A 26,222-nucleotide genomic window follows, 5' to 3' on the forward strand; every position below is an offset into this window, starting at 1 on the left:
TCTGCCTCGCCCACACCTCTCATCCGTCGCAGCAACAGTTGAGGACGCTCCTCCTCCTACCTCACTGCGAAGTCCTGGACCGGCCTCCCACTTCACCTACGGATCCCATCATCTCTGCTTGAATTCAGGAAAGGACTCCAGACATGGATGTTTAACTAGCTCTCTGCAGCAGTATTCTCAGCGTCTGGTGATTAGCAGTGCAATACAAATCCATTTTGATTGATAGAAGAAATAGCACCCATTATGAATTTTTCTCCCAAAATGAAGGCATAACGCCTAATGTTATGTTATGTTATGTTAATAGTGCTTATAAAGCGCAAACAATCATCCTGAGTAGGATATCACAGCGCTATAGTGTCCGTAGTGAGTGGTAGGCAGATAACAGGGTCATTATTTTAATCAGGCTTGGGGAAGAGAAATGTTTTCAAATGCTTCCTGAAGGACAGGTGGCTGTCCGTTAATCTAAGATTCACAGGCAGCTCGTTCCAAGTGGTCGCCGCCAGGTGGGAGAAGGCCCGTCCGCCCATCCTTGCTGTTTTCACACGGGTAGTTCTTGCTCTTGCTGTTATTTGGGAGTGTAAATTCCTGGATGGGGCGTAGAATTTGATTTTGTTTTTTTAAATACGTGGGCCTGTATTATGCAGTGCTCTATGCGTTATGCACAGTAGCTTAACAGTAGCTCTTTGTCTCATTGGCAGCCAGTGCAGCTCTCTCATGCAGCTCTTGGCTGGGTCGTATTTTCTTTTTTTGCAGATTGCCTTTGCCGCAGCGTTCTGTACGACCTGTAATTTGGAAAAGAGATAGTCAGCCATTCCCACGAACAGGGAGTTTCCATAGTCCAGCCTGCTCTTTAGTAGAGACTGGACCAGGATCTTTCTGCACTCAGTAGGAATCCATGGAAAGACTCTTCTGAGCATTTTCAGTAATGCAAAGCCTTTACCACAGATTATTGATACATGAGTTTTCATACTCAGAGTGTTATCTAGTGTCACACCTAGATTCTTAGCCGTTGTTGTCGGGCTGGGGGGGGGGGGGTGCCCAAGGTTGTGGGCCACCAGCTGCTGTCTCATAGCTGTGTATGTCTGCCGAGCAACAGTATTTCGGACTTATCTGCACTTAGCTTAAGACAGTGGCTATGCATCCAATTAGCTAGTTCCGTGAGGCAATTTAGTAACCTGTCCTTTGGGTCATCCTCCTCATCCAATGTGATCATCAGTTGGGTGTCGTCTGCATAGGAACAGATATCGACACCCCACTTTCTTCCTATTGCAGCCAACGAGGAGACAAACACATTGAACAAAGTCGGACTCAGTGAGGCCCCTTGTGGGAACCCATACTTGATGTTCCGGGGAGGGTATGAAAAGTCACCCATCCGTACTGATTGTGTCCTATCTTGCATAGAAGACTGTAGCCACCCTAAAGCATTTTCCCGGATGCCTTTTGCTGCAAGAATTTCCAGTAACCGATTGTGTGGTACGGTATCAAATGCCGCCGAGAGGTCCAATAATATCAGGGCGACCGTTTTCTCCCGATCTACCTGGGTTCTGATGTTATCCATCACTGCCAGGAGTGTTGTCTCGGTGCTGTTATTGGTCCGGAACCCTGTTTGAGAGATATCTAGTAGATCATTGGCTTCCAGGAAATTGGACAACTGCCTGTTGACTAGTTTTTCTAATACTTTAGATAAATAGGGTAATTGTGATATAGGCCGATAGTTTGCCGGGTTAGGCCGATAGTTTGCCGGGTTATTAACATCAGAACCTGCTTTTTTTAATAAAGGGGTGACTGTGGCGTTTTTCCAGATTTTTGGAAATTCAGCGGAGTTTAGAGAGAGGTTAAATGCTTTTGTTACGGCCGGGCAGATTATTGGAGTTAGTTGCGAGAAGATATGATGTGGACATGGGTCCAATGGAGAGCCTGATTTTACTTCTAACATAACTTTGCCCACCTCCTCCTCTGAGAAGGGGCCGAACCACTAGCCGAACAACTAGCCTGAATTGTGAATGGCACATGGGGTTCTGTATATTCCAGTTCGATATTAGAGAAAGAGGCATAAATTGTGTCTATTTTCTCGCAAAAGTATTCATTTATTTTGTTGCAGCCTTCTTGCGAAGGAGTGAAATCTAATGAGAGACTCGCAGGGCTACATAGTTCTTTGACTATTTTAAATAGTTCTTTCGATTAGTTTTTATTTTCTGTTATTCTACGTGAGAAATATTCTTTCTTCGCTTTCCTAATAGCTTTGTTATAAAGTGTAAGTTCTCTTTTGTATGTGGCTCTAGTTTCTTGGGTTTTATTGAGTCTGATATTGTGGATCTACGTTTGTGTTTGGAGTGTGGTGCTGAACAATGTTCCAGTGCACTCCTAATGTTGTTCTGCAGTAGTTCTATTTCGTCGTTAGTGTTAGTAATTCCTATGTTTACATGTGTGAACTGTTGCTGGAATTTTTCTACAGAAAAGTTTTTCCAGCTCCTTGTTTTTACTGCTGCCGAGGCCGGTAGTTTGGAGTGTTTAGTAAATAGGTCAATGGAAAACACAATCATAAAATGATCTGTCCATATCCTTGGTTTTATCTCGTTTATGTCAATGGCTCCTATGTTAGAGAACATTAGATCTAATATGTGTCCTGCCATGTGTGTAGGCTGATCAATTCTCTGAGTCAGCTGTAGGATTTCCATATCCTCCAGAAGCTGTTTAGTTAGGGGGTTGTTGCTATTGTCGTAGTGTATATTGAAATCCCCTATCAGCAAGATATTTCGTTTTTAAGACAGACTGGCATGATTTGTGCAAGAAGCGGGGCACTAAAGTCTAACGTACTGCCCGGGGGTTATAAATTATCACTCCACCAAATAGAATGTTGGTGTTTATAGACACTGAAAATGCCATTGCTTCATGGCTATTGGCCTGTGTGATCACCTCTTGTCTACAGGTGAGGGAGTCCTTAAATAGCAAAGCTACCCCTCCACCTCTTTTCTTCACTCTATTTAAATGAAGTATTTTGTAATCAGCTGGAAGGGCTATTGCGACATTGGGGGTGCTATGGTTGTCAAGCCAGGTCTCTGTTATAAAGGCCAAGTCGGGTTTAAGATCGGTCAGTATGTCCCATAACTCCGTCGCGTGTTTGGGTAGGGATCTAGCGTTAAGGTAGATGCATTTGAGGGCAAGATTTGGGGTGTTTGTCGGAGTGGGATCATGCCAGGTGTCACTCTCCCATCTGCAGTTATGGCAGCAGAAAGGGCCCATGGTGTTTAATGGTTCCATTTGTACACATAGTGCAGACTTGCTTACCCTTATACTGTTGAGACTCCTAAGCTCACTACTGGAGTAAGAAATAAGGCAGCTCGTCTCTCCTGGGATATCGCTACTCGTTTGGGTAGGGGATGTGGCCCCTGGTCCCGGCCCGTCGCGGACGGGCGCAGACGGGCTTGCCTTAGGCGCCCCAGCGGCGCGGTCGCGCCAGTGCCCCTGATATAGCCGTAAAAAACAACTAGACCGCCTTAACCGACCTTGCCTATCCAAGATGGCCGCCGTTTCCAGGAGCCCGATCCACAGGTGGAGCCTGCTCGGGTCCGGTTAGCGTCAGGAAGGCAGGGGAAGCCAGGTGAGTGAAGCGGCAAGCGCTACTAGTGTTGGGATAAAAGTGGAAGTTTTAAAAACCAAAGTGCAAAATATGCGATCAGCGAAAAAGTGCAAATGCGGGATTAAAACAAAGTTAAAACTGTGTAAATAAATCTCCTCAAGCCGCGATAGTGGTTCTGTATGCCTGTTAAAGAAACTCTAAGTCTCCTAATCCCGGCTCAAGCCTCAGGAGTGCACCAAAATCCTCATGTCCTGGTATTTTCCGGGCCTTTTTCTCCCTTTAAATTCTGTCAGGTTTGACCTGCTGAAATGTAACCGGAGATGCTGATTTATATCACACCCAGAACGTACCAGGGCCCTATTACATGTAGGTTACACTGTCTCTGTGCTGCTGCACACTTGTAATGAGGTGCACTGGGTACAAACCGGGAGAGTGCACCTGGTAATAGATGATTGGTCTGGGTACAAATAGGGACAGTGCACCTGATCATAGATGATGGTCTGTCCCCCAGGGCAGTTTTAAACTGGCGGGTGCAGTGACTGATTGCACCCTCCTGCAGGGGCCTGTCCTTAGGCCATCCTCTGGGATAGCACTTACTGTGGCAGTCTTCCACCTGATGGTCTCTTTGCCTCTGCGCACACCTAAATTATGCTGTGTGGGCTCAGAGGCAAAGTGTTTCTGTTATTAGTATGGGATCTTGAGCCTGTGCTAATGGGGGAACACGCCTTTAGACTTGTGTCTCTGCTATATGTGCACCAGCGTGATCTGTCTTACAGAACAGCTCTCGCAAGCACCTGTGGCATCCCTCTGTAATACGAAAGTACCACGGGGCGCTTAAAGTACGCACTCAAACCTGCTGTTTCTCTCAGCACTTTATGTAATACGACCACAGGTACAAAAACAAAAATCGTAATTCCGATATGTGTGGTAAAGAACGGCAATTTTTTTTGAACTAACTGATTATTAAAGCGCCGCTGTGTACAGCAACATAAACTGAAGGGCGACAGTTGTTCAACTAGTCCAGTTTACTTTTGGGTCCCTAGCATCAGCTAGTCTTCTCATAACAGGCTGTCTTGTTGGCTCAGTGGGCCCAGGATGCGTGGGGCATGAGCCGGCGTTTTCCCCTTAGTTGCAGTGAAATCTATTAGCTGAATATCCCACCCCATTCCTGCACCTACTCCAGTGGCCCAGGGCCGTGCTGTGTCTTACCTGCAGACGCTGGCACGGCAGTAGGCCATCACCTTCTTTGACCGCCCCCTCTCTCCACCATTCTGTCAGACCGCCGGCCTCTCACACGTATGCCTAAAATGTCCGTCAATCCTGTATTTACTTCTAGGAATTAAAATATTCAAGTGCTTCATTTACCATTACTTTAGTGTTGTAGATCTTTTTATGGTAAATAAAGTCTGTTTTCTGTGCAATACTTGTGCTCTGTGGTGAAAGGAGACAGACAAGGAAGAAGAATGAATAGGGAATGCAAAGGCAAGAATATTTGATGTACTTGTTGATATTAGGTTGGGTCTTAATCTACTCACACAAAACGTTAGAGCAGATGATTGTTCTTTTACTGTATCACGTTTATAGCTTCCGAGAACTGCTAAACGTATGTATAAAGCTTCGATTACAGATTAATTCATTATGTGTTCTATTTGGAATGGAAAAAATTATTTATAATTTTGGCGAAGAAACTGAGAACGGTCTTGTTATTTTCTGGTAAACTGCTGAGTGACCTGGCGAAAAAAGCTGGACCTTTCATAAGTTTACCCTTTATGCTCTATAATGTGTGCCTGATCTAATGTTTCTTTTTCTTTTAGTTGATCATGGCCTTGCTCGGCTAGTAACCGCATACCGTGAACATGGGCATAAGGCTGCAAAAATCAACCCACTGTTTGCTGGTCAGGCTGTGATCAATATGGTTCCTGAAGTTCAAGTTCTAACTGAAATTCTACAGGGACCTTTCAGGACCACAGGTTTGTTTCTTTTCCATTTGTCTATTTGTCTTTATCATTTTCTTGTCCCACATTTGCTTATTGTTTTTATTACATTAATATCACTTTAGATTTACAATTTAACATTCATATCCTGTAGATACAGAGTTTTGATTTTGTGAGCCATTATAGCCAGTAATTCCAACCGTTTAGTCCCTCACAACCTCTTATTATTACCCTATTTTGTGGATATATACATTGCTAAAATAAAAATATAAAGAGCATCCCTTAAAAGAAAACAATAGCTCCTTCATTCTGAAACAAATCTGCTGCTTGTACTCCATTGCAGGGAATGTTTGCTGTGCAAGTATAGTAACCATAATGTTTTTATAGTGCTACATACAGCAGTTATGCAATGCCCTAACACTACAAATAGCGAGTGTAGGAAGGTAGGATCCTTCTAACATGGCTACCCCTACTTTTTGCTGGTGTCAATGTGTTGTTTTGACCAGTCTGACCGGATTCCTGCAAATCAGAACCCCAGTCGCTGTGCTTTCTCCCTATATTTGATATGGTAAGTGCTTTGTTACCTCCACAATTGGCTACTGGTGTACCCTTGTAAGCCCCTAGTATATGGCACTAAGGTACCCAGGGCAAAGGTACACCTGGGATCTCCCATGGGCTGCAGCATGTAATATGTCACACATGAGAGACCACTCAAACTGTGACTACGGGCCTGCCATTGCATCCTGTGTAAGCTGGTGCTAGCTCCCCTTATGACAGAAATAAGTTCCTTATATCTGATCTCACTACACTTAAAACCTATAAGTTACACCTAAGGTAGGCTTTTCAATCCTGAAGGTAGGGTACTGGGTTATAAGTGTGAGGGTGCCCCTGCATGAGCAGGATACCCCTACAAACCCCGGAGTCAATTCTACAGGCTTTGTTAGTGCGGTTAGCCATTTTAATACATATAGTGGCTATGGGTCATTACTCGATGGCTAACTATATTGTTGCTGTACCGAACCTGGGCATGTTTGGTATCAAACCTGTTGGAATCATACCCCAACACTGTTACCGTGTCTAAAGTCCCGGTGTAAGGCCCATGTAGCGAAGCAGCTTATTTCTTACATTGTCCTCACAAATACCATTGGTTAAAAACTGCGTCCTCTGGGATTATTTTCAGTATATTGTTTCGTTCACACCTTCTTTCATATGCCAAACCCTGACTTCATACACACACTCACCATTCATAAAGGTCACCTCGCAACTGGTGGCTACAATGTATTGGCACAAACTCCTATTGTTTATAAGGTTTCATTTCAAAAGCTTTATTCGGTTGGAAAAGTACAACCATATAAGCAAACAAACACATAAAACAAATATTAAAATTTTACATGTTATATTGGAAGACCTGCTACATAATATACACTATATTTTATACATAAGTATGAACAAATTTTCATAAAAAACAGGGGGACCTTCAAAAATAAAGTGCAAATTCACAAAGAGTGGCAAAGTGCTGAAAGCCGTGCATAAATAGTGCAAAAACGGTAAAGACCTAAGGTGCAAATGCAGCTAAAACTGAGCTCAAACTTTTGTAATGCATAAAGAATTACTAACAGTACTAGACAGATGTGCATAATACGCAGAACAACAGGAGCTATACCGGAACGATTATAGACTTCCTTATAGAAACACATTTTAGCACATAAGTTGCGGTAAAAAAGCAAATATCAGAGCTATCCAGAGTTGTTAATAACTTCAATGCAGATTTAGTGGACCGAACATTATATTTTAAAAAGATGGGTTTTAGATAAAACCTCCTAAAATGGCTATAAAATTTACAAAACAATAAAAAGTGACAGCAGCTTTTTTTTGAGACATTGTCGCAAGGACACATATTATCAGATCTAATTTTCATATGGGGGAAAGAGACTAAGTGATGAACAATCCCCAACCTTAAGCGCGTTAAAACAAAACGGTGAGAGGTACGTGTGACATAGGAGAGGTAGACCTGGAAACCTTTACTCAGATTCAGATCATTATACTGTACAATAGTTGTTAGATTTCTGGACTGCTTCTCTCTAGCCGCATTCTTGTATGAGAGAAACTTCAGTTTTAGGTCTTTCTTAGATATCAATCCTGATGCCTCAGGGTTCAGGCGAACATTACAATTGAATAAAAGGTCAAACCAGTAACAAATGTAATTCAGCCAGGGTATACATAGTGAGTTATCAAGCCTCAAGCAATCTTTGATAATTGATTGTGTAAAGATCGTTTCTGTTTTAGACCAAATAGATCGCCAGAGTGATAATGGGCGTAAAGAGGCTAAATCCGCAACATAGTCTATACCTACTTCCTTGTGAATTAACAGAGTGGAAGCTGATGGGGAACACATAATAGGTTTTTAAAAACTTGTTTTCATCATTCTGTAGTGCATTTACACTATGGTGTCCCCACACACCCGCCCCGTATAGTGCAGCAGAAATACATCTGGCGTTATAAATTGTCATCATTTCTTTTATTCTCCTTTGACCCAATTTAGCAGCAAATCTAAAAATGCTATTAGTATTTCTGATCATCTTTGATCTGACATTTTCATCTTCTTGAATCCATTTCCCATCTCCGGAGAATGTTATTCCTAGGTAGCAAAACCATTTGACAGTTTCAATCTTGGCTTTATCAATATAAAAGGTGGTGGTAGTTGATTTAACTTTCCTCCCACATGCCATTGCAAATGTCTTGGTCTTGTTGACTACCAATTTTCTATCTTTGATGAATGTCACAAATCTGTCAATAAGGCGTTGTAACCCAACCTGTGTTCTTGACAGGAGTACGGCATCATCAGCGTACAATAAAATTGGGGTTGCGTTCCCATTTATAATAGGAGCATCCGAGGGTAGTTTACATAAAATTGAGTCAATCTGATTAATAAAAAGTGAGAATAAAAACGGTGCTAATACACAACCCTGACGGATGCCTCTTGCGACTTTAAAAAAAGGTGTGCATTCACCCTGGGGGCCATAACGAACCTTACAGGATAACTGTGAATAGAGCCGCGCCAGGAAATAGACGCACTCCTTTGGAGCGTTAAGTTCTAGTAAAACGTCCCATAAAATTTCATGATCCACAAGATCAAAAGCGCTGCTCAGGTCAGCAAAGCAAAGAAATAAGTTACCTTCCTTGGCAACAGTGTATTTATTGATCAAAAGATCAAGATTAACAAACTGCTCCAGGGTACCCAGGCCTTTCCTGAAACCATATTGTGCCTTTGATAAAATTAAATTATCTGTGGCCCACTTTTCGAGTCTGTTTAACATTATTCTACTCAAAATTTTAATAGAAGAGTCTAATAAAGAAATAGGGCGGTAATTACATGCCTCCGACTTAGAGCCTTTTTTAAAAAGAGGAATTATTAAGGACTGGCCCCATGATGTGGGTAGTTGACCCTCTGCGGTTGCATTAAAAAATCTGGTTAAAAGAGGTGCCCACAAATACTTTTCGGCTTTATAGAGGTCCAGCGGGACCCCATCTGGGCCAGGGGCTTTTTCGCCCTTGCTGTTATTTAATCCTTCATAAACCTCATCAAGGGTTATGTTCAATGGTAACCTAGGCCAGGAAAGGTCCTTATCCGATATAAAATCTAAAACAGTCCCAGCTGGATTAAAATTTTTTAAAAAGTGTTCCAACCATGAATTACAATTAACATATGAAGATAACTCTGGGACTCTGTCATTCTTTAAGAAGGTGCTATTGATAGTCTCCCAATATAATTTGCTATTTTTTGTGTCTGCAGCTAGGCTGAGATTATCCCAGGCCTCCTCTTGAAGTTCTTTTTTCCTTTTGGCGGGGGATTGTTTATAATTAACTCTGCAGTTTTTGACAATAGTGGGGTTTCGGGGTTGGGTGCTCAGAGCTACTTTTAGCTCGTGTAAAGCGCGAGTACAACTGTTGTCGAACCAGCCTGAATTCGTTTCCTTTCCCCTCTTAAATTTCCTGGTCAATAAACTATCTATTGTTTCGTTAATCATAAGAACGTTATTTAGTATAGTGAGTGGTAAAACATCCTCGCCAAGGCAGTACTCTATTTCCTTGCTGCATTTGGCCAACAGTTCCTTTAATAATTCATGTGGGATAATCCTTGACCATCTAATCCTCATTCCATTTGGTCTTACAGCTTCAACAGAGTTAATGCAGTTACTAACATTTCTCAAATTATTACCCCAACAATGCAATGAAATGGAAATGCTATTGTGATCACTCAAAACTTGTTCGTTTACCCATAAATTAGAATAAACAATATTGTTTGAAAGTAAGATATGGTCGATAAAAGTATTAGCATCTCTACCTGTAAAAGTAGGGCAGCTAGCATTTTCTCTGTTTTAGTACAACTTAACAGATCCAAATCGTGTTTTGCTAACATCTTATTTAAGGTCGTACCATACGTACAGTGTGAGAAATGTAAATAGTCAGCATCCTGTGTGTTTCCGCTCTCCCTACGTAACCCACATAGATCATTCATAGCAAACATACACGGGCTAATGTTAAAATCACCCACCCATAGAATGACCGATTGATTACCCAGAAGCTCCAATACCCTCTCTAATTCCGTGTCCAGTGGGGTCAGAATCTTATCTCTCTCTTTGGAAAATATATTGTTATAGTAGTTAATCAAAACTAAGTTTTTTCCTTTATCAAACTCAAGACATAACACCTGAGAGTGGACACCCACTGACACACAGCTTCTAATTTTACAAAAATAAAGTTTGGTGGATATCAACACAAGAAGGCCTCCCTTTGCTCTGCCAGTGGTGGAACTTACTGCATTCAAACAATATGCACAATAACCTTCAATAAAAATAAGCTCCTCTCTCCAAGTCTCTTGAAGGCATATCCTGTGTTAATAAAGTCTTTCCAAAAAGGGGTATCCAGTTTCTTATTTAAGCCAGCTATATTCCAGGTGATTACTCTAAGACCTTCATCCAAATCAGATTTGGCGGTTGTAATGCCATCTACTGTTTCGTCATTGATTGCCGGTTTAGAGGAGATAACATCCGTATTTCCATTCCTATTAGTCCAGGTAGTTCCTCTAGCATCTTCTACCGAGGTTAATTCGGAGGTGGTGGGTAGCTGTACGGCTTCTGTTTTAGGTGTATAGGAAATGACCTGGTTAACGGCAAACTTCTCTCCATTTTCAGCTTTAAAAACTTCACTCATTATGTAAGGGGGGGAATTGCTGTCATAAACAGTGCCTTTAACAGGATTATGTCAATCAATGTCCTCCAAGGATTCGAATACTTTAAATCTGTTGTATGTGGGGACGGGGGTATAGTGACATGATCTCAACATATTTGTGTAACGGGAGTTCGTTGGATGATGAGAATTCATTGGGAAACTGGATTCCAATAAATGCCTATAGAAATAGCCTAATGGTAGTAAGGTGGTGTTATATTCCCATGCAGAGGGAGCGGGGGCATTTTTAAGAGTATTTTTGGCCCAGGAACAGGTCTTAAAATGTATTACAACGCAGTCTCCTTCAAAATCTTTTCTAAGGGGACCTATCCAACTTACTCTTTGTGCTAGTATAATCTGATTAGCCCCTACCATAGGAAAATTGCAATTGTTGGCCAACCAGTGGAGCGTTTTATTCTTTAGTGTTTCATTGCTCTCCTCTTGGCCATTTCTTAGCTTGGGAATATTCACAAGTACTGCAACATATGGACTGCATTCTGGGGGCAAGTTAATGCAAGGTGATATTTTTCCATCATTATTAGAAGCCATATAGACTTCTTTCTCCAGTCTTGCTTGTTCCATAGGTGCAATTTTACTATTTGGTTGTCCTCTCTTAGTAACTATTTCTATTGGTTTCCCACCCACTGCTGTAGTGGGAGAATTGTTTAATTCTCCGCGTGGCTGGCTTATGGGGGTCTTTTCTTTAATACAATTTAGAGCCTCTATATTCCTTTCAGCCATACCCGTAGTTATAGTTGAAGCTTCTATACCTATTTTTTGTGGGTCCCGCATCCTGACTTTATCAATAGTTCCTCTTAGTTTATCAACCTCCCTGGCTAAGTTATCCACTTTTTCATATAGCGGTCTAATGAGTTCAGCAAGTTTGTCACAAATCGCCTCCGGGTTAAAAGTTTCCGAGATGCATTGATTAGCCCTTGAGCGTGTGACAGCCTTGTTGTCGGCAGAAATAGGTTTTTTCCCTCTTTTCTTGGGCCCAATAAGTTGCCCCGAAGTTTTTCTACGAGCCCCTTTTTTGTTTCCCAATGGGGATGTAGATAAAACAGGACTGGCATCAGTGACAAACAGTCTAGGGGAATTAGAAATATTAGAGGGAGTACTAATATTAGTGGCATCTCCTTCGGTGGGAATTAACGCTATAGATACCTCACTATTATTTTGGGAATTTTGATTTCCTTGGTTAATTGGAAGTAGTGCATTTGAACCCATAGACAATCTTTTTTCTGTGCGGTCTATTTCCTGGGTGAGTGCACTAACTGCTTTTACCAAGTAGGTATCGATAGTGTTACAGGCGGAGTCTGCTGAGGCTTTAGCTCCTCGTTTAACCATGACTGATGGTATAATGTGCCTGCTTCCTATACCCTATATCACACATATAATACAGCAAAGTTGTTAACTTCACAATATGCACAGCGGGGCCAAGATACCAGTAGTTCTCACTGTGTATTGACTTGCCACGACAAAGGGGGTGGCCCGGCCCGTCCTCTTTCGTCCTCCGACGGCCTCAGACGGCCCGCCCTCTGCCCGGGCTCAGCCCGGCGCCGCCCGCGCGCGTCCCGCGACGCGGATGGAGCCGCCGGTTATGAAGCACCTCCGGGCGCGCGATCTGCCGGAAGGGGGCGTGTCACTGATGATTCACGGGAGCTGTAGTCTCCCCCCGCAGCGGCCTTCGATGTCGTCAAGGCAGCGGGGGAGACTAACAGCGTGAGCGCCCCGCCGAAGGTTGAAGACTCTGTGCCCCAAGAAGATCGTGGCAGAATGCTAGGGCTAGCGTAGGTATCCCCCGCTCCACCGAGGGAGCCGCCGGTTATGAAGCGCCTCCGGGCGCGCGATCTGCCGGAAGGGGGCGTGTCACTGATGATTCACGGGAGCTGTAGTCTCCCCCCGCAGCGGCCTTCGATGTCGTCAAGGCAGCGGGGGAGACTAACAGCGTGAGCTCCCCGCCGAAGGTTGAAGACTCTGTGCCCCAAGAAGATCGTGGCAGAATGCTAGGGCTAGCGTAGGTATCCCCCGCTCCACCGAGGGAGCCGCCGGTTATGAAGCGCCTCCGGGAGCTGTAGTCTCCCCCCGCAGCGGCCTTCGATGTCGTCAAGGCAGCGGGGGAGACTAACAGCGTGAGCGCCCCGCCGAAGGTTGAAGACTCTGTGCCCCAAGAAGATCGTGGCAGAATGCTAGGGCTAGCGTAGGTATTTATAAGGTAATTATTGTAATTTATTATTTTATACAAAATAAAAAGAAAAAAAAAATTGTTTCAAGTTAAAACCATTTTTGTCCATAGAATCATCATGAAAAATATGTAACAATACTAAAAACACTTAATCACATTCACAATGCTTCAAAAAATCATAACACGAGAGTTAAAACAGACAGTAATCTTTGTCATAAATCGCCATAATCCACGGTTCAACTTATGTACAAACACTCTGATGCCTTGTGTTGCTTCAATATCCAGGGTGATGTTCGTATAGATGGATTTGTGGCAACAGAAAAAGGCGTTGACGCGTTTCGAAGGCTTTATCTCATTCCACCTCCTTTATCAAGACCGTTATATTATGTACTCCCATCCTTTAAAAATTGATGGGCAGGTGAACGATGTTTCACTCTATAGTGTACTTAATAAAAATTGTTATGCTCTTCCATCCATCTATGAGGCTTAGTACTTCCTTAATTAGTACAAGTCTCCTAGATGAGCCGACTATGGCGCGCTGGGCCAGTCCCACGTTTTATTATTCCATCACACGCATTTGGCTTGTTCTGGGCTTGTTAAAATCAACAGTGAAGTATACCCACTAATATTCCAAATGTACGCTTGTTGTTTAAAGCTCGTATCAAGGAATGCTTATCCTTTAGAAATCTGTTCCTCATGCAAATTTCGTCTGTTCCCTTTCAAATCAGAGCATATACTACCTTGCTCTTGCTGAGTAATCAAACTGGCGGCCTCTTCTTCCGTCAGAGTTGTTTGTAATGATCTTCCAAGCTGTGACCTTTTACATACATTTGCACGCACATCAATGTTGGACTAGTTTCTCTGAAACTAAACTTGTTTTATATCAAGCTTCGCACAACATTATCACAACGCCCTGAACATCATGTACATGTTCTTGTTCCTTACTAGTATAAATGTCATCACTATATTCATGCACGGAGCGGCAGGACTATCTACATATCCACAACATCGCTAATCTATTTGTACATCGCAATGCTGCTTTCTATTATAAAAGATGAGCATCCCAATAGACTAGTAGAGGAGGTACTTTTGCAGACACTTGGAGTCCTTGCATGCTGAGAAATCACCATGCAGCAACCCAACATCTCGCGAGGAGTGTCCAGTTTGTGACCAAAATGAGGTCCTTCACTCTATCTCATCAGGTAATGGGGTTGAATCGTCCCTTTTGGGGATTCTTAGCTCTACACCTACATACAGTCTAGGTACACTTGGAGTAGGGTTAACATAGTAGGAGTACACCAGCCAGATTACTGCCTTGTTTATATGCCTGCATATATACAATTGTTTAGCACCATGATAGAACTATATCTACTATTTATGCTGTTGGTGCTTGTAATCACATTTATTTTCTTCTGTCTGCTGATCTTTGCAGCACAGATATTTTAGGCAAGAATACCGTGGGTTCAATAAATATTATTGAAAACGTCCCACTGTGTATTCTCTGTATATTTCTCAGAGAATAAGTGAGCACGAGTGACTGAGCGAAAGGTTCTGTACTGTTTCCACGATCCATGAGGGGACACGGTTGTCCTGTTCAGTGGTTGCCAGAAACCATTTGCTCCTTGGTAGGTATGGGGGGGATTACAGTGGCACTGTGAGCTAGCTGGTCTATAGGCCAACATATCCTCTGGCGGTGTCCGGAATGAGTCTTGACACCAAACCCTTAGTTTATGGTGTCCAAAGAATGGGCATGTCCTACGGATTGGTAGGAACTACACAAACTGTTGTTGGAGGTTTGATTCCATGCACTGGGGATCTCCCCTGGGAAACCCCCAGTACTCACGGTAAGAGCCTTTCAGGGTCTGCCAGAAAGTTAGGGCTGCTGCCGACCTCAGACCCGATTCTGCCCTCCTGCTGCTGAGCCGAGCTCAAGCAGGGGAAGGTAGAACAATAGGTTTCCTGTCACAGGAAAGTGTCACCACTTCCCAGTCAGAACTTTGTGTATTTTGCTGGTGAGGGGGTGCTTGCTAGCGCAACCAGACTGCTTTGAAAGACACTTATGGTGCCTTCCTTGCATACTCCGGTTTGAGCCAGTTTAGGTAGCCCTTGGCTCCTGCTCTGATGCGATACTGGACAAAGGACATGAGAGTATCCTCCCTCTTTCCAGCCCTTCCTTTGGGAGGGACCCCTGAGTCTTCCCAACCCCTTTATTAAGGTATAAAAGGGCTTCCCTGTGGGTGGGTCTTCCGATTCATCGTGGGACTAGACTCAAGCCTGAAACAACATCACTCTATGACCATTTGGACACTTGAACTTCAACTGGAACCGAGACTGCATCAAGGAAGACTCCTGCTGCTCCTTGTCTCGCTGTTCTGCAAGTCTTGTTCGACGTATGTGGTAAATATTTCATTACCGGTACTATTTTTTATGCGGTAAAGTCTAGTAAGAATAACTCAGTAAATATAAGAGGCAGAATCCGTGGTATTAGAGTTTCTAGAAGGCTTTATTCCTCTACAAAGGAAATACAGTTCGAACTGCAGGCTTCACATTCCATCACCATGAGGGTTCAGGAAGGAAGACAATACATTATTGACAAGTAATGGTATTTATATGGAAAGCATTACATTAAGACAGATGCAAGAGGCGTAACAGCTGATAATACAGATATAATACACATACATAACGAAAAAAGGCGCAAACATGGGTGTAACTAAAATACGTCATTAAACATGATGTCACAAATGGGTGGATCCATAAGAGAATCCTGCAATATCAGCAGAAATACTTGGCAGAGATGCGCGCGCAGCCGCATGACGTGTGATTGACGTGCAACTAGAGGGTGAAGGGGACTTGACATTTAGCTCTATATGTGGAGACAGAAGTCTGAGGGGTCATGTCAACCTAATCCCAAATCATATCTAATATCTTATGTTTAAAGAACTGTATTATCCAAAAGGAAAGGTCTCTCGGACGGAATCTATTCTATACTGACTGTTAGTGCGTGTAAAAGCGTCTAAGTGTCTACATGAGATGCGAGGGGGCAGGAATCTTCCATGATAACAGGGGCTATGAATTACTTGCATGAGGACAGTGAGGCCTGGCCCTTTGCACGGTAGCTGGAAAAATGTTTACCTAAACTACTAGACAGGAATGCATCGGATGAGGAGCGGAGCAGATAATCTTGAAGGTGAAATACAGTTTTTGGCAGGCAACAGGCTGGATCAGGCACCGTTAGCCGCGCAGGGAGTAGGACAAAGTTCATGGATACAGATGCAGGCTCGGACTGGAGCTTTCAGAGGCAGAAGGCAGGAAAAGGCTTGATGACAGAATTCAGGGCCTACTCGCCTGAATCTGTAGAATGTGGAAAGTGAACCACATAAAGTCGGTGGCCTTTCATACTTAGGAATGGAATATCTGACCCATTCATGGCGGGTCTGAAAGAGGACATGTTGACGGTGGACGCACATGTATTTGCGTCTTCATAACTGGAACTGGAGGGAACATACATGTACTTATAGCATGTACATGGAGCCGTTGGGGTCTACGATAGGGGACATAACTGATCACAAAATTCATATTTCCTCATTCCCTCCTTGTCCCCTACGGACCCTCAGGAGATATCGATCTTCATCAATCCATTGATCTGTTCATATAGCATCATTTGTTCTTCTTTCTTCTTCCGGGATCTTGAACGAAAACTTGGAGGCGGGATACACGATGTGGCACACAGACCACAAATCGCTGGCCCACATTGTAGACATAAGCAGCAACTAAATAGTATGAGAAAGCCAATACCTAGGAAGGATAGGATCCTCCATCCCCAGGCTGACAACACGCTCCAGAACCAACCGGACCAAGTCCAGGTGCCTGGACTCTGGTGTATCTGGCTTATAATCTTATGGAGGCGAGTTATGGCTTTATATACTGACGGCGAATTTTCTGGTATGAAAACACAGCAACTTGATTCGATGACCCTACAAGCTCCGCCCCTATCAGCCAGGATGACGTCAAGGACAAGACGATTTTGAAGCACAACAATCCGCATAGCAGACTGCTCTTCTGTTAAATTGCCTAAGGCGGACGTAGTCTCGTTTACTACTGCTTCAAGGGTTCTAGTTAATCTACGTATCAGTTTACTATTAGTGACTGTTCCTATATAAGGAAAGAAACCTTTATTAAAATCTGTGTATTGCTCCCATGCCGTTTCAGTGTAATCGACGATCGGGAGATCTCTCTGCTGTCTATTGTGTATTAAATGGGTATTTCTGTGGTAATCAGGAGGAGCTAGGAAAACAGGTGGCAGAAGGAATGCTATGTAACAGGTACCATCCCAATCTAGAGGTAGACGTATATATGCGGTCTGGCCACATATGAAGTAGGAATGACGGGAAGCTCTAAATGTAGATTTGCCTTGATCACTGAATTTTATTACAGTGGTGCATTTACTATGGCCCACGTGTATGGAACCATTCTTTCTTACACATAATTCCCCTTTAACTGGGAATACTGACATAGCGGGCAAGATTGGTGTGGCTTCGGATTCAACATTCAGGATCATGAGGTTAAGTGTAAAATTACCTAATCCATATACTTCATTTTCTAGATCAGTTCCTGTTCTTTTGGGAAGTCCCTCCTTGTTAGGGTAGCAGACTTTAAGCAAAACCAGGTTCAGGTTTCCCCATACCCAGTTGTCTTGATAAACTGCGGAATTTGAATCTAGGGAATTAATCAAACTAAACCATGCTCCACAGGAGCCATTGTGTGTGAACGGATACGGAAAGAGGGGCAAAACTCCCTTATAGTTCTGATAGGGAGGGAGTCGGCCACATATCCAACAATTGGTAGCATTGCTGGTTTGATGGGAATGATGTAACATACTAATGAATGTGTTGTTGCGCAGCGCAAATCTATAAGACAACTCATGCGGAGGTAATTCGCTAAAAGAATGTTCAGCAGTAACATTGTAAGCACGTTTAGAAATAGGGTAATACATATGCAACAATATACTAGAAATGATGATCAGAAGACTTAGAAAAAACAAAATTAATAATGTTACTGTGCAGTGACTACGAAGTGATTTACAATACGCATGCTTTTTAAGCTGCATCTGTCGATTTCTCTCTCTATTTCGGTCTAGAGGATACATGTCAGAGACAAATTCAACCGATTCACCTTGGAGAGGACTTAAACAATCAAATTGTCTGACTTGCTAGACCTTAATTTTAGTTTATAAAGTTCAGTTTTCATGGGTTCAACCAAGGGGAGCTTTGAGTCAGTCTGTGAAGGAATACAAGGCTGAGTGTTCACATCGGTCGGTAGTCCATAAAATTTCTTGATATGACTCGAGTGCAACCACCCTTTACGTCCCTCGATCTTCACGGCTGTCCTTGTTGCTAGTAGAACAAGTTTAGGCGATTTCCACCTAGGCTCCAGTTGGGTCTTCCGGTCGAAATTCCGCACCAGAACCAGGTCACCTGGAACCACGTCGTGGGGCTTCACCTCAGTGTTATCGGGAAAAGCTGCAGCTACCTGTGAACGACAAGATTGTAGTGCAGACATCAAGGAAGCCAGGTAATCTGTCAGCATATTACAGTCAACATCAGTGATTTTGCGAGGTATAGGCGTCCCCCACATATTTGGTGGTCTACCAAAGATCACCTCGTACGGGGATAGCCCTGTTCGAGAATGTGCTACCATTCTCATGTAAAAGAGTGCAACTGGTAAGGCTACTATCCAATCGACACCTTTTTCTCTACATATTTTGGACAATCTAATTTTCAGAGTTTGATTATGGCGTTCCACGAGACCTGCTGCCTCAGGATGTCGGACACAGTGGAATTTCCATTGGTAGCCTAACAAAAGTGAAACGTGTTTCATTAGTTCGGATGAGAATGGCTGGCCGTTATCTGAGTAGACAACACGTGGCAAACCATACCATGGGAAGAATTCTCGAACTAACTGTTTGGCAGTAGTCGGGCAGTGTAATCTGAAACCGGGTAGGCTTCTGTCCAACGGGAAAGAGCACAGACAACTACGAGAACATATTTGAATCCTCGACATCGTTCCATCTGGATATAATCCATCTGGAGGACTTCAAAAGCATGATCGGGAGGTTGAAATCCACCCTGCTCTACGGGGATGCTTTTACCTGGATTAAACTGACAACATATCATACAGGTACGTACTTTCTGTTTGGCTGCTGCTCGCAAGTGTTTGTTGAACCAAATGTGTTGAATGCTGTCTAGCATAGCTTTTTCTCCTAGGTGCGCTGGACTATGTATTGTGTTAATGATGACTTGAACCATGGAGTCGGGAAGAAACCATATAGATTTTTCCTTCGTCATCCATCCTTGATCCGTTTGGATCCCTCCTAATTCAGTCCATTTCTTTATTTCTTCTGGTGTAGCATGTGTCTGTATGTCAATTATATCAAGGGCGGGATCCTTAACTGTCATGCAATGTGTTGGTGTCAGAACTATTGTCTTTGTCGCGTCAGTTGTATGAGTCTGGTTCTGAGCAGTCTGTTTAGCTGTTCTGTCAGCTAGGTCATTACCCTGAGAAATGATATCGGTAACTTTTGTATGAGCTCTGCATTTCATAATCGATATTGCAGTAGGTAGATGAATCGCGTCTAATAGGGCTTGAATGAGGGGTCCGTGTTGGATGTGGGCACCGTGAGAAGTTAAATAACCTCTCTCTCGCCACAGTACGCCGAAGTCATGGACGACTCCGAATGCATAACGTGAATCTGTGTATATGTTGACTTTCTTATTTTTAGCTTGAATACAGGCTTGTGTCAGAGCGATGAGCTCTGCTGCTTGAGCTGACAAAGTGTTAATACAATTTGTTTCAATGACTTCAGTGTCTGTTGTGACTGCGTAAGCGGCCACTAACTCTCCTGTACTTGTTCTCATACATGAACCATCTACATACAATGTCAAGTCTGGATCTGATAAAGGGATATCTGTCAAGTCTTGTCTGGGTTTCGTCGTGATAGTAATGACTTCAATACAATCATGTGCTAATGGATCTGTTCCATTTACTGGCAAAAGTGTGGCAGGATTTAACGTATTACAACGTCTGATTTCTATGTGTGGCTGAAACAATGTCAATTCGTAACCGGTGAGTCTCGCTATAGTCAAGTGTTGTGTTTGTGTGCGGTTCAAGAGAACCTCTACTGCGTGTGGTACTTGTACTGTCAATTGATGTCCTAACACTATGGCATCGCTTTGTCTGATTGCTAAAGCTGTTGCTGCCACTGATTTCAGGCACGCAGGAAGAGCCTGAGCTACTGGATCTAATGTACTAGAGAAATAAGCACATGGTTTGTGTGATCCTGCTTGTTCCTGAGTGAGTACTGACAAGGCAGTACCTTCGCGTTCTGTAACAAAGAGTGTAAACTGTTTACTGTAACATGGTGTTGCTAAAACAGGTGCTTGACATAAAGCTTTCTTTAAGCTTTCAAAGGCGTGTGTATGTTCTTGAGTCCAAGGGAGAACAGTCGATGTGGCTGCCTCATGTGTTGTCAACTGGATGAGTGGTTTTGCTAGAAATGCATATTGAGGGATCCACTGCCTACAGTATGAAGTGAGACCTATAAAAGCCCGCACCTCCTTTTGTGTCTTGGGTGGTGACATGTTAGCAATTAACTGGATGCGGTCGGGTGTAAGCTGTCTTCCCTCCTTGGACAGCGAGTGCCCAAGGTAGACAACTCGCGGGACACAGAATTGCAGCTTAGAAGGGGACACCTTGTGCCCCTTGTCGGCCAGAAATTTTAAAACCGTCAGTGACGCTGTTTCACATTCAGGTTCGCTTCGGGCGGTGATCAGCAGATCATCGACATATTGGAGCAAGGCAGTGTTAACTGGCATGTGGATACTGTCAAGTTCTCGTTTCAGTGCTTGGCTATAGATGCTGGGGCTTTCTGTAAATCCTTGAGGTGCGCGTGTGAATTTAAAACTTCGTCCATTTAAACTGAATCCGAACAGATATTGACTTTCCGGATCTATTGGGACGCTGAAGAAAGCATTCTTGAGATCAATTACAGTGAAGAACTTTGCTTCTGAATCAATAGCTGTTAGTAATGAAGAGATATCTGGGACCACAGGGTATTGTGGTACAATACATTTATTTAATTCGCGCAGATCAATAACTAATCGATATACTGGTGATGCTTTTGGATCCGTTCTTTTAAGAATCGGAATTATCGGGGAATTGCATACATTGGAGTCCGTTTCGACAACCACTCCTTGTGCAATGAGCTCGTCAATGATTTGCAGTAAAGCCACAACAGCATCTGGCGGTAACTTATATTGTCGCATTCGTGGTAGTACTACTCCTGTTTTTAGTGTGACACGATATGGTGTAATGTTCATGCAACCAACATCAGTGGGGCCTTGTGCCCATAAATGCGTAGGTAAACTCTGCAGCCGGTGATCCATGTCTCTGGACACGTAGTGACCTTTAAAATCACGTAAAAATAATCGTACTCCTTCCGGGGAACAACATATTATAGCTCCTAGAGCTTTCAATGTTTTTATACCTAACAAGTTTTCCGGACATGATTTAGTAAGCAATAAATCTGTAGTACGTGTCAATGGACCAACCGTAAGTCGAAGAGGTTGTGTTACATCATTGATGATAGGCTTTCCTGAGAATCCAAGGGAAATATTCTGTGAGCCTGAGAGGGGTGCCCCTGGAACTTCACTGCGTCGTATGGTTGTTCTGCTTGCCCCTGTATCAAGTAAAAACTTTCTGTCTTCCCCTAATAGTTCACTATGTACATAAGGTCCCTCTTGGTCTACAGGAACCTCAATAAGGGGTAAGCCAACTTCCCTCTCTAGGCTATTTCATGTGTATCGCTGATAATCGGGATAATCTGCTTGTGCATACTGATACATCTGTTGCGTTGTTGCTTGTGTTGCAGCAATAGGCTGCGCTTGTGGTGTTGCTACGGTCTGTTGTGGAGCTGCCTGTTGCGGAGCTAGTTGTTGCGGAGTTGACCTAGATTGTGCATGCTGAGGGATTTGTTGTTGATTCTGATCCTGTCTAGGTGGACGTGGTCTTTCCTGTGTTCTACCTGTGGCAATATTATGTTTCAGTACTGGACAATCGTGTATATAATGACCTTGTTGTTTACAATAGTTGCATGTCCCTTTCACCGGACCTGTGGCATCACCCTTGTGATGACCATCAGCTGGAACTGACTGAGCAACAAGCATTTTCATTTTTGTATCTTTCATACGTCTTTGTTCATGTTCTTGTTCTTCTCTAATTCTGTTGTGGTGATATTGTAACATCTGTAACATCTGTGACGGGGTATTACCTTGCCAGGTACTCTCGAATTTCAATACTCTATTCTTGACTTGCGGCAGAGTATTTTCAACTAATTTTGTCACAAACAGATGTGGATATGACTCGCTACTTGCTTTTATGCCACTATTAATACCAAAACATTTTTCAAATCGGGAATAGAAATCACTGGTGTCTTCATCTTGCTTTTGTTTACAGGCTGAGATTGCACCCCAGTCCTCCTTTTTCGTAGTTAATAAACGTGGTAGTACCTGCACTAGTAATCCTGGTAGTGCTGTAGTCCTTTCCCCAAGCCCTGATCCTGCAGCTCGGGCCTTTTCTTCGTTTTCTAATGCTGTCCAATCTATCTTTTGGTCTCCCACCTCCCATTCCTTTTCTTTGAGTTTCTCGTAAACACCGGCAGGCATTAACACTTTCAATATTTTCATAATGTCGGGGTAGGTATACTCTCCCATGAGTAACATGTCTTTTATCTCACGGTGGAAACCTGCTGGATCCTTGTCATGGCTGGGTACTACTTTCTTCATTTCTAGTAATTCAATTTTAGTTATAGGCGTGTACACAAACACGCGTTTAAAGGTATTATCTTCACCTCTGATTGGGTGTACTTCGCGTAAGGGATTCTGTCTATCTATGTGATACATTTTTCTTCCCGTAGCGGGAATTGGAACGTGTTCTGGGCATACGAAAATTATATACTGGTTTCGAAATTCTAGAATTTCTTTAATCAAATCAGTACCTGACCCTCTCCATTTATTCGTGAGTAGTTCTGTCAATATGTCAGGTAAGGGTCCTGGATCGGAGTGTTGGCTTTTATATAATATAAGGAGGTGTTGAATCATGTATATACTAGCTAAACGCTGTTCGTCTGGGGTGAGATTCAGAAATGTGTGTGCTAGTGCATCTTCACTGTATTTGTCGGGACTGTCAGCCCATTGTACTGCTGACCTGGCTAATTCTTGTTCGTCCATGGAATCGAGTATATGGTACCCCCTTCGATCTCTGAGTAATTTATCAGCGGCTTGGAATAGGTGTTCAGGGGACCTTGTTTTTAACATAGGGGTTTGAAAATGTCTATTATATTCTGGACGTATCGGACATATCGGATCATTAAAGCCTCTAGTATTATTATGGGGTCTTCCTCTACCTACGTAAGCTATCGTTTCTAATTGTTCTGATTCTTGCTCCTCCTCTTCCTCTGATTCAATTCTGTCTGCTTCTCGTCTTTCCTTATGTATTCGTTCTACTTCCTTGCGGATTTTTCGATACATGGCGATTATACACGCCTGTCTATCATGTTTCTCGTCTGATATGTTCTGACCCCATTTGGCAAGTTTTTGCATGGTATCATGATCTGCCCCAGGCCTGTCTTGGTTCCTGATCACGCAGTTTATGAAAAAACGTAGTAGTTGTCTTTGTACATCCACTTTCTGGTATTCCATAGCTTCGTTAATACTTTCTGGGCCTCGCCCTGTTTGGACAAAGTGATATATATTGTCTAGGTGTTCAACCATTCCTGGTATCGTCATTAAATACAATGTAGCTCGTCGTATACGTAGTGATGATAGTAGCAATCTGTCCTGTTTACCTGGCACTGGATCGTATCTACAATCCACAAGATGTTCTTTAAACATGTTGGATGTCGCTAGTTGGGGTGTACGTTGGAGTGCTAAATCTCTAAGGGTCTGTTTATTTCGCGGTGGTGTGGCAAACATGTCTGTCATACCTCCTGTAGCACCGTCTGAGGTGCTAGGCAAGAAAGGATTCGTTGGACGTAAGATAGAAATTGTGGATGCGGGAAAAACAGTAGAAACGGACGGACCTGTGGGAATGGGCGTAGGAGTTTGTTGTTGCGGGGATACAGACGGATGCTCTTGGTGTTGTACACCATCGGCAAGCGGTGTGTGTGGTATGGGATTAGCATACTCGGGAGCTACGTCATCTAAATAAGAGGAAAGGAAAACGTCTTTTGCTGTTTTAGGATGTGCTTTTATCGGGAGTAATGGAGGAGTCAAGTCTTTTGGTATTTCCGGGCTAGCCTTAGGTAATCCTTCGGCCAGAAGAGGATACATACCATTCATAAGAGTGTTTTGTTGTCTATCTATTTGTTCTGCTTTTACTCGGGTACCTTCCTCAATTAATAAATTTTCTCGGGTTTTATTCGAATTCTCCCTACCTTTCTCTTCCTGTCTGAGCGCTTTTTCTGTACGTCTATATGATTCTTTACGCCATAATTCAATGGCATCTTTCTGTGACTGTCTGGCTTTCTTTTTCCATAATTCTTCTTCTACTTTCATGATGCAATCTGCATCCCAGGTCCCCGCTGCGGGCCATCTCTGACTCTCTGGTAAATCCTTGGTGTAGTCCACCCATAAATCAAGAAATAATACGGCATCTAGGCCATGTTTATGATACATAAAATATCCTGGAGTGTCCCTAGGTGGAATGGGAACAGCTTCTTCGAGTACCCCTTTTCTAGTTTTGATCTGTCTTAGTTTTGAAAAGAGCGGCATTTTTAGATCTTATTATTTGAACACACTTAATACAATAAACACAATAATGAACAATCATTCACCCCACAATATGTAGAACGTATTAAACATTTAACATTTGACAGTTTTAACGAACGATGATAACTAATAGAAAACTAGTTACTGACATAATACTAACACTAGATAATACTTAATTATATGCAAGACATACTAGATATACTGCTAAACAGTACAGATACACTGCTAAAACAGTGCAGACCGGATTTGTGTACCCAAACCCGTCTTGACCGGCACAGACTATGTGCACATTTAAATGCCTCCCCGGCAATGGTACTCACCGGGTAGCTCGGAACGGAAGGCCTCGGAACTGAACTGAAACTGGACCGGACTGGACTCGACTCGACTGGACTCGGAGCTTCGGAACCTGGTGGGCCTCTGTATACCTCGGATCTTGCTCTCTCAGCTAGGCTGTGGTCGGGATACTTCGCACTTCTCACCGCCTCGTCTGGGTGTTGATCGCAGCCTCAGTCGCCCCTGCTTGGCCGGAGGGAGATACAGGAAATCCTGCGGGTACGCGTTTTTGTCCGTTCAGCTGTGGCAGGAGACCGGGCCTGCAACGCACCTCCGGCGCGTGAGATGAGAAAGTGTCCCTGTTCGGGCGCCAATTTATGTGGTAAATATTTCATTACCGGTACTATTTTTTATGCGGTAAAGTCTAGTAAGAATAACTCAGTAAATATAAGAGGCAGAATCCGTGGTATTAGAGTTTCTAGAAGGCTTTATTCCTCTACAAAGGAAATACAGTTCGAACTGCAGGCTTCACATTCCATCACCATGAGGGTTCAGGAAGGAAGACAATACATTATTGACAAGTAATGGTATTTATATGGAAAGCATTACATTAAGACAGATGCAAGAGGCGTAACAGCTGATAATACAGATATAATACACATACGTAACGAAAAAAGGCGTAAACATGGGTGTAACTAAAATACGTCATTAAACATGATGTCACAAATGGGTGGATCCATAAGAGAATCCTGCAATATCAGCAGAAATACTTGGCAGAGATGCGCGCGCAGCCGCATGACGTGTGATTGACGTGCAACTAGAGGGTGAAGGGGACTTGACATTTAGCTCTATATGTGGAGACAGAAGTCTGAGGGGTCATGTCAACCTAATCCCAAATCATATCTAATATCTTATGTTTAAAGAACTGTATTATCCAAAAGGAAAGGTCTCTCGGACGGAATCTATTCTATACTGACTGTTAGTGCGTGTAAAAGCGTCTAAGTGTCTACATGAGATGCGAGGGGGCAGGAATCTTCCATGATAACAGGGGCTATGAATTACTTGCATGAGGACAGTGAGGCCTGGCCCTTTGCACGGTAGCTGGAAGAATGTTTACCTAAACTACTACACAGGAATGCATCGGATGAGGAGCGGAGCAGATAATCTTGAAGGTGAAATACAGTTTTTGGCAGGCAACA

At 43.2% G+C, this 26,222-nt stretch overlaps 1 protein-coding gene across 1 annotated transcript in view; it reads left to right on the plus strand.

The window, feature by feature from the left end:
- Positions 1-26,222, plus strand: part of DHTKD1 (dehydrogenase E1 and transketolase domain containing 1) — a 1,328,309-nt gene that overhangs the window by 69,910 nt on the left and 1,232,177 nt on the right. The window contains exon 2 of the mRNA XM_085652869.1: positions 5,395-5,550. Within this exon, the coding sequence (XP_085508995.1) occupies positions 5,395-5,550 (156 nt within the window). The remainder of the gene's footprint in view (positions 1-5,394; positions 5,551-26,222) is intronic.

The sequence above is a fragment of the Triturus cristatus genome, chromosome 4_1, assembly GCF_964204655.1.
Source record: "Triturus cristatus chromosome 4_1, aTriCri1.1, whole genome shotgun sequence".
NCBI classification, from domain to species: Eukaryota; Metazoa; Chordata; class Amphibia; order Caudata; family Salamandridae; genus Triturus; species Triturus cristatus.